This window comes from Plectropomus leopardus, chromosome 11, assembly GCF_026936395.1.
Source record: "Plectropomus leopardus strain MGB_pleo_1.0 chromosome 11, ASM2693639v1, whole genome shotgun sequence".
Classification (NCBI taxonomy): Eukaryota; Metazoa; Chordata; class Actinopteri; order Perciformes; family Serranidae; genus Plectropomus; species Plectropomus leopardus.
The window spans coordinates 28,837,462-28,847,205 of NC_142186.1; the positions used below are offsets into that span (position 1 = coordinate 28,837,462).

At 40.1% G+C, this 9,744-nt stretch overlaps 1 protein-coding gene across 1 annotated transcript in view; it reads left to right on the forward strand.

Moving 5' to 3' along the window:
* cdh17 (cadherin 17, LI cadherin (liver-intestine)) overlaps positions 1-8,675 on the forward strand; it is a 17,896-nt gene extending 9,221 nt beyond the window's left edge. The window contains exons 11-19 of the mRNA XM_088084539.1: positions 380-589; positions 665-741; positions 823-1,011; positions 1,363-1,607; positions 3,055-3,185; positions 3,942-4,166; positions 4,261-4,371; positions 5,834-5,950; positions 7,822-8,675. Of these exons, the coding sequence (XP_087940665.1) occupies positions 380-589; positions 665-741; positions 823-1,011; positions 1,363-1,607; positions 3,055-3,185; positions 3,942-4,166; positions 4,261-4,371; positions 5,834-5,950; positions 7,822-7,907 (1,391 nt within the window). The 3' untranslated portion in view covers positions 7,908-8,675. The remainder of the gene's footprint in view (positions 1-379; positions 590-664; positions 742-822; positions 1,012-1,362; positions 1,608-3,054; positions 3,186-3,941; positions 4,167-4,260; positions 4,372-5,833; positions 5,951-7,821) is intronic.
* Positions 8,676-9,744: the final 1,069 nt, after the last annotated feature.

The window sequence follows — 9,744 nt, forward strand, 5'->3', positions numbered from 1 at the left end:
CTGATTGACAGACTTTTCTTTCATAATGCAAGTCAACACGAAAAAGTCTTTTTGGGCTTGGCCATGTCATATAACAGTTTAATTACATTGTTTGGCCACTATGAAAAGTAATCCTGCGTATTTCCGTGGGACCTGGGCTCTCCTTGCCTGCTGCAGTCCAGACAAAAACAACCAGGTTGTTGCGTCTCTTTTAATCTTTTCCCACTCTGTGTAACTTTTAATGTAGTGCCTTATATGAAGGTATTGGATCAGGTCATTTGGGGGTTATGTTAACAGATTTTGGAGTTGGGTTAAAGATTGTATCTTTTCTGTAGGATTAACTCTTACTGTAAAAAGAGACCTTAATTTTAAGAACAATTATTGGTTCTTGTGGTTGCAGGCAGCCTGATTGGACAGCTGTTGGCCCACGATGACGATCAAGAAGGGACACTGAACTCTCATCTGACTTTCACCATCCTGTCCCAAAATCCCTCCACCACACCCGAAGCCTTCTCCATCGACGCTGATTCTGGAAGGATCCAGGCTTTGCGCTCGCTGCAGCGAAAAGACCATCAGATGTATAACCTCAATGTCAGAGTGAACGACCCAGGTAACACACACTCCGTGCATGATGTGACTCACCTGTATGAACAGGTGAGGCACTTTTAACCCCTTTGTTTTACAGCTTTCAGCACAGAATGTAAGGTCGTCGTTAAGGTCATTGACGTCAACAACGAGATGCCTCTGTTTGAGAAGACAGATGTAAGTATGTGAACCACTTCCTGTCTCTTACTCCTCGCTGTGCTTGGCTGATTTTCTTTATGTTTCTGTGTCGGTGTTCAGTACGGCAGTCAAACTCTGGCAGAGGACACTCCTGTGGGACACACAGTGCTCACCATCAGAGCAACAGACGCTGATGATCCAGACAGCGGCAGCTCTCTTATCGAGTTTCACATCACTGCTGGCAACGATGATGAACTTTTCACTGTGGAGACCGACGGCAAAGGCATCGGCCATCTGGTTGTAGCTAAGGTATGATATCTCCATTCTGCATGTCTCCCACACAAACACACACAGATGATTTAATTCAACTCACTTTTAGGAAAAAGTCCTATTTATTCATAGGATAGGAGTTTAATACAAACTGTCTAATCTTATATAATACAACAAGTTTGAAACTCTCCCTGACTGTTGCTGTTCACATGGGTGTGAGCTTATCTATAGCTGCTGGATCTGACTTCTTCCGACTTGTGTTAGGAATTAATAATGTAATGTGCCTTTTATTGTAATCCAGTATGCCTTGGATAAGCAGGAAGCAGAGTTACAACTGCGTAAAATAATCTTTGTCTCCTTGTTCTAACTAACCCTCTTGTCTCCTAACAGCCTTTGGACTTTGAGTCCTCTCCTACCCTCAAGCTCCAGATAGACGCTCGTAACCCAGAGCCGCTGATGAAGGGTCTGGAGTACGGCAGCGAATCCACAGCCTTCGTCTCCGTGTCTCTCACCGACGTGGACGAGGTTCCAGAGTTCAGTCTGGACATCCTGGATGTGACTGTGCCTGAAAACACCACCAAGGGATCAGTGCTGCTCACTGTGGAGGCGAAGGATCCAGAGGGCAAAGAGATCGGGTAAACACACAGAAATAAGACGAAGACAAATCTCATGAGACAAAATGTAATTAACAATGCATTGATCCTTCTAAACATGCACTGTGTTGTATGTTCACCCAGAGCCTGATATATATTACTGAAAGGGTTCTTTATGTCTTCAGATCCAGCAATAATAATTTTAGTCTTTAGTGCCAAAATGGCTTTTTTCCCAAGCCTACTTAAAAAGTTTTTCTACATGACCTGACATAGGTCTCTGCATGATGACATTGTGACTAATGCACCATCAGCCATCTTTGAGAATTTTGTTATCAGTGTTACCCATAGTCCTCTATTTCCCTCACCGGCACAGAAACTAAGCAATGTACTGCTGTGGACGCCATGATAGTTCAGATATGAAAATCACACAATAACACAAGCTAGCTAACTGATCCTGGCAGCAGTAGACCAGTGACTCCCGTCTTCTGCGAGGTAAAATTACTGTTTTTGTCAAAGGAATCTGGTGGTGAGCGATTAGAAAGGGCTATCTTATGGAAAGTTAAGTTGTTGAAAGAGGCAATGCAGTAACAAGATCTTGATTTATCTTTGATTAGGCTCCTTGTACCTAATTGGTTGTTTTCGTTAAGCTGTGGTAAATTCTTGCAAATGCCTTTAGAAGCAGGAGGAGGAGGAGGAGGACATTTTATCTCACTGACTCTGACGCTGTCTCACGTACAGCTGTGTGGATGTAGTGACAGTTTCAGCAAATATGACAAAAAGATATTTTTTTATAATTTACCAACTAGAGCTTTGAGATTTTTTTTTTAAAAAAAAGTATCCCTTTTGTTTTGAGATTTAGGTCTTCAGCCGAGAGTCACAGATGCACTAATGTATTGTTAATTTTGGTGTTTCCATGAGATTTGTTGACAACATTAGAAATACAGAATAACATCAGCCTCATGCTGTAAAGTGCAGAACCCCTAAAACCCCCAAAAACCTCTACAAAGTTGAAGCTATTTTACTCTCAAAACACAAAATTGTAACATTTCTTAAATCTTAAAGGTCTTAAATTCGTTTTATTTGTTTCCTGATGTCACATCTATCCAAAAAGCTTCAAATCGTATCCCCAAATATGGTATTCAAAGCATCATCTTAGAACCAGAGGGAAACAACGCTGACGCTATGTCCACATTCTTGTGCGGTTTACGAGCTTTAACGAGATTCTGCATGATAGAAGAACAAACACACACACGCATAGCTTTCATAGCTTATGAATTGTTCCACTAGATCTGCACTGGCTTTATTTTTAAATGTCAGGATGAAGTTAGGACAATCACGTGTACCCAAACGAGACTATTGATTTGTTTTGCCTAGCATTATTCCCTCCGGCCTCCCGTTCAGAGCCTGATGTGTCGTGCATTATTTCAAATATCTGCTCGCTCTGTGTGTGTGTCTTTTTGTGTGAATCCTGATGTGTGTTTGTGCGCAGTTTTAAGTTGGACGGTGACACTCGGGGCTGGCTGGAGATCGATACTGCCACAGGAGAGATCAAAACCAAAGACAAGCTGGACAGAGAAACAGTGGACACTTTCGAAGTCACCGTAGTTGCATTTGAGAAGGGTGAGATAATATATTTATATCACAGGGTTTTTTTTTTTTGGTGTTTATAAAATAATTTAAAATACTTTTTAGGTTTAAAGGTATAAACAATTTTCAGCAACTAGGATCCTTTCCATAATGTTGTCAAACACTCATAATAATCTGAACCTGTCAGTGAAAAAAAGTGAGCACTTAAAGTGGAAGTTAATTGAAGATGCTCAGTTGCCTGCAGGGATTACACTGCGGCCTGTTTTATTGCTGCTGGCTGCACTATTCTGATTTGTCACTTAGACACAAAAACATGGAAAAATCAGGTCCATTTAAATTTTAAAAAAATATGAAAAATAAATAATTAAATTGAAATTTGAAAAAAAGAAATATAATAGGAAAAATGTTTCATCAGCCATTAGTAATCACCAATGTCCAACCTCATCTTACTATTGATCGACATAAAAAAGGTTATGCAAGGCTTCCATCCTGATCCTAGCAGAGGAACAAATCATCATCTCCAAATAAACTCAGCTCATCTGGTATATTTTCCAATGTAACAACTGTCAAACTTTCCAAAATTTGTATGTTCAAGACACTAAGAAAAGGATCCCATATTTTCTGAATATTTAATGTTTTCTATTATGAGAATAAGTTAATAAGGACATATATGCAGACGGTTCCTTTACAGTTTACCAATACTTGGTCTTATTTATATTTTTTTTCCATTGTAGTATCATAACAAAGTAGTGTTTAATTAAGAATTAATTTTCTGCTTTCCCTGTAAAGCGAACCCTGACATGTCCGCTGAGCGTGTCCTGTCTGTGAGGCTGCTGGACGTCAACGACAACATCCCCACCCTGAAGGAGAAGCAGGCCTTCATCTGCGTGAAGAAACCCGAACCTGTCATCATCAAGGCCCAGGACAAAGACAGCGCCCCCTTCTCTGAGCCCTTCACCTTCACTTTTGAGCACGGCAAGAAATCTCCCAACTGGGATCTGAGGAGTATCGACGGTACGCCGACACCCCGCACTATTTAAGTGAAGTATCACAGGATGTTGTTGTACAAATCGTTTCATTCTTCTTGTTTCCTTTGCATGTCGTGCAGGTACATCAGCTAGGCTGACGCTGAAGAAAACACCGACTGAAGACAGGACTTTCAAACTCCTCATTAACGTTAAAGACAATGCAGGCATGGGAGTCACACATACGTTTGAGGGTGAGTTCATTCTTTAAGTTAAAAATTACCTTCACTCAAAAATATGTTTTTGTAATGTTTACGTCCCCTAAAATGTCTGACCTTGACTATATTGAGTTGTTTCTTTGCAAAGTTTGCTATGAGAAAGGTGTTTTTAAATTTCTCTACTTAAGGAGGCTAGATTAGGTACATCACTAATATAATAGGCGATTGCTGTGTGTGCCATTGACCTCCATTTTGTCTTTAAAACATTTAAAACACATTAGTCAAAAATACGTCAGTGATGCCCAGGAGGAAATTGTGATCCATACAGTCAAAGCATATAGAAGTAGAAATAAATATTTACAAAAAATTAAAAAAATTTAGCCAAACTGTTACAATGTGTAATATTTTCCCAACATGAACATATTCTCTTATTTATTTGAAGTTAATCCCCCATTCACCTCCTTGCTTTTGTAAATACTCACTAGAGCTCAAAATGCGTATAAATCTGCTGCTGAAAATAATCCCTAACAAATGTTCTGTTTTCTTCCTATTTAAGTAAGATTTACAAAAAATTACGATGCCCAGCTGTTTAAGGAAATTGTTGAGCATTTTTGCAAAACATAAAATTTATTTTGTGACCTTTTCTTTTATACCCTTTTATTCATGTTTTTGATTGTTCTTTTTTTTTTAATTATCCAGACAGTAAGCAAAAAGCTACGAAGCTAAAAAAAAAAGAAATTCAAAAAAAAGGATATCACACACCGTCAATACAATAGTTAAACATAAGATTACATTTATTGTCCATTCACACAGAGATTTGTTATGCATCTTATTGCACACGCTCCAAACAATCAGCAGAATAACATAAAAACTAATAAAACACATGACCATCTGTAAGGTCACCCTCCAGCAGTCACTAAAAGACAAGACGAAAGAAACAATCATGAACCTCTCCAACACAACTGTCTGTGACCAGTTTATAAAAAGATTTCTATCTTCTGTGTGTGTGGCTTTCTTCCACAGACAGTGAAGTGGTGTTTAGTAAGTGTTTAGAGACTGCATTTTATTTCTTATTTTTTAGCAGTAAAATGCAGGTTGCCTTGCATGTCCAGGGCTGAGATAAATCGTAAATCTGCATTTACATCACACCATTTAAGTCACAGCAAGCACTCAAAGAGCAATGCAACACAAGCACCATTCACCTATTCACACACACACATTAATGCACTGGTAGCCAAGGCGACCATGAAACCAGAATCTCGCCCAAGGACTCTTCAACATGAACTGCAGCAGCCAGGGATCAAATTGCAGACTTTACAATTAGAAGACGACCACTCTACACCCTGAAAACAATGAAATAAAGCATTGTTGGTTTGTTTCTTTTCATGTGATTTATATATACAGAAAAAACCTCAGCTGCGTCCTTTACAGACAAATAGCACATCATGTTCTGATAAACATTTAATGGCTCACGTGTCTTCTTCTCTCCTCTCACCAGTGAGAGTGTGTAACTGCACAGAGCTGGGCTACTGCTACATCGCACCAGAGGATCGTGCCTTCAGTTACGGGCTGGGACCCACCATCGGGATCCTGGCTGGTGTTCTGGGATTCTGCGGTAAGTTTGACAAACTTTCATATAAAAGTCTGTTATTTGATTAAATCAACTCTTTATTAGGTCTGTCATGGTAATTATCAAGGTGAGCAAAAGTGATCAAGGTCAAACGTGTGTTTGTTTACATGTCAACAAAATTTTGGTGCTCGAAATTACGGGTCAAACCTACCTAACCCGTGTCAGCATGGGTTTTCTGCGTGTTCTCCGGCTTCAGTTTAAAGACATACAGGTTATGTAAATTATGACGCTGACTCGATCATGGTTCTTTCATCGCAGGAATGTAGCTAAACTTAGGTCCGAAGCATCAACAAACGAAATGGAGATGCTGATACATGCATTCGTAATTCTCTTTTCATCAGCCTCAACAAATCCTCATTACACCACTTACAAACCGTCCAAAATGCTGCTGCTCGGCTCCTGGCTCAATCCTATAGGTGGTCATATATAACTCCAATTTTAACTTTGTTGCACTGGCTACCAGTTAATTTCAAAATCAATATTTGAAACGTGTCACTCACGTAAAGAGCCCTACATGGCCATGCACCACAATATATAACTGACCGTCTATTTCGCCATACTACCAGCTGAGCCCTTAGATCCTCCTCTCAGGGCTTTCTATGTGTTCCTCAGACATACCTCAAGACTTTAGGAGATTGCTCCTTCTAATTAGCGGCTCCTAAGCTTTGGAAAAGTCTCCCAGCTAGCTTGAGCTCACTGGACTCTTTTCAAAAGCAAGTAAAAACCTTCCTGTTCAGACAGGCAGTTGGGCAGCATATAGTGTTTAAGTTTTTATCCTGTGTTTTTATCTGCTCTTATTGTATGTTTTATCAGGGTTTTATTTTGATTTTTTTGTTTTATTTTGTTTTGCTTGTGAAGCACTTTGTGACTGGTGTCTGCTAAAAGTGCTATACAAATAAACATTGCTTGCTAAATTGGTAAGGATGTCCCGATCTGATCTCAAACATTGGGATTTGGGCCAATTAAGGCATTTTTTGAATGATCGGGCATATTTAACTTATAGAGCCCGATCCGATCCTTTGTTTTATGTCAGCTGTCGCAGAGGTGGTTTACTTTAACGCACGCAACAGGGAGCACAATGTTCGTCAGCACTCGTGTGTGTTTAAGAGCACCACACACCATAAACGAAAACACAGTATTACAGTGTTTACGTTATTTACAGAAGGTATGAATCCTCTTTTTATTTCAGCTCAGTGTTAGAGTCTCGGGTTTTGCCTTCAAGTATAGCGCGTTTCTCCGCCCTGCTCCAAGGAGAGAGGAGCGGAGCAGTGCAAAGCTTACTACAAAAACACTCATCCCTGCAAGTATGCGAGCTACGCAAGCAAAAAGCCAACATGGTTTACGCATTAATGAAGTGTATCTTCCCCCCAAAAAAGATGTGAGAATGACAAAAATAAACACTTAAGTTAACAGACAAGAACAAAGATTCACAGTAGGTTTTTTCATTTTCTACTTAATTTTTTACGATGAATAAATAATAATAAAATAGCTGATGAACTAAGAGTTAATTTATTCATATTATCTAACAGACATTGGATTGGTTTCAATAACTTTTAAGAAGCCTTCTTAAAATGTGCATTGTGCAGCTGTTTTATCTAGAACAACCAAAGTGTCAGATGGACACTCTGTACAGGGAGATACTCAGTATTGACTTTAAATCAGCTGTAAGGTGTGAATGTGAGCGTCAGTGGTTGTCTGTATCTGTCGGCCTTGTGATAGTCTGGTGACGTGTCCTGGGCGTCCCTCGCCTTTCACCCAGTGTCAGCTAGGACATGCTCCAAATTTACTGTCTCATGTTATTATATAGTTTTATGTTGCTGTTATTTATTTATTTTATTTATTTTTTCTTGTTGCAGTTATTGTCTTCATTGTAGTGATCAAACGTGTAAATAAAGGGGGCAAGAAGAAGAATGAAGAGGAAGAGAGGAACGCCATGATGTAGAGACTTCACACACGCACATACACACACACACACACACACACACACAAACATAAACATGCATATTTGTACTTTTATACTTGTTGGGACTTTAAACGTCACATCTTCATGCCTAATCTGAACCTGATTCTAACCTCAATCATCAAACCAAGTCATGCCCCTTATTGTTTGTTTATGGTTCCTTTTTCACGTCTGACCAAAAACAACAGATGGAAATCAGACCTCTAGGCTCATTTACAAACTTTTTTCTGTTGATCACAGAGCATTTTTCTTGCTGAATAAACAAATGAAATAAAAGAATTATCCTCACCAGTGTAACAGCAGAAGTGAGGACTTCATTTTCCAACAGTGTCCTTTCTCTCAAGGTCTGAGTGTTGAATTAATTCTCACAAAGATAGACACAAGCATTTACATAAGATTATTTTTATTTACAAGAGAGAGTTGATAAATACGTGCTGTGCATACATAATCGCTGTCAGGTGGCCCCGTGCTAATCATGCATTTCTAACGCTTGTTAACGTATTTTATTTGAGTTTCGCTCGCAGACTCAGGTTGTTTCATTAGCAGTTTAATTGTCTCACATAATTCCATTAGTTTATAGCCCTGAGCTTTTGTGTTGAATGAGACGGATAACTGTTGAATGTTGTGTTAAGACAGGAAATATCTTTAATGTAAAGAAAAACATCTGAAACCCAGAACATCACAGTGTGTTATGATAAATCATAACTGTGTTTTCACTGCTCTGTTTGGCAATAAACAAAGAAACCGGGATCTTTTCACCTCCGTGTGTATCTGCCTGTGTGAGTGTGTGTGCAGAACATGTGTTTGCGGTGCTTGTCGGAGCAGACTCGTGGTGTACCAGGTGACAGGTGACGTAAGTGTTCACGCCTCAGCTCCATACAAACAACTTTCTCTCTGTTCTCTGCGCTCAGATGTCTGACTAACGTTTACTCTGTGCTTACAGTGAGTACTGTTGCATCCGTCTTTTTCTCCACCCTTCCCCGCCGGTCTGTCGATGAGCAGTCGAGGCCACGGTGCTGCTGCAGACAGCGATGCTCTGAGTCATCTCTTTAACAGTGTGAGACAAGCTGCAGACTGTGAGCTGTGCTGAAAGGAAGAATTGGCATGATTGCGGGCTTTCAGGAAGCACAAAGAGGCCACAACACACACAACGAAATCACACTCTCACACACACGGCAAGTTGAATCTGGGTGCCACATGTGCAGCCGTGGCCGTGGAAACCTTCCTATCCATGTGCCACATTTGTGTGTGTGTGTGCGCGTGTGTGTGAGAGATGAGTCATATAACAGCCTGCCGTAGCCAAACAGAGAACAGTGTCAGAGTGGACTGTGCTGCAGCCTCGTAATGACAAACTCAACATGGAGCCTCTCCGGTGTTTATGTCTGCACCATCTCCACACCTGTATCCCGGCAACACTTTCCACAACAACACACACACACACACACACAGTCTTGGATAGCTGGTTAGATAAGTTTAAAGGTTGAAGAACAGAAGGAAAGAGGTGGAGGAAAGACAGGGAGAGTAAACTGTGTGATGAATGACTTCAGTCCTCACCATCACCACACAGTCACATGTGATTGTTTTTGTCCCCACTGTCCCCGCCCCCCTCCCAGATGTTCTGGGGAACTATTTTATCCTAATATAGAAATACTTGGTGGTAAATGTGGCATAAAAATGTCAATGTAACACCATAATATGTTGTCCAAATTGGCCTAAAAAACTTATAGTATGGCATGTTGTTCAAAATGGTACAAAAATGTCATAGTACAGTATGACACCAAAAATGGCATAAAAAAGTCATAATGTAGTATGTCGTCCA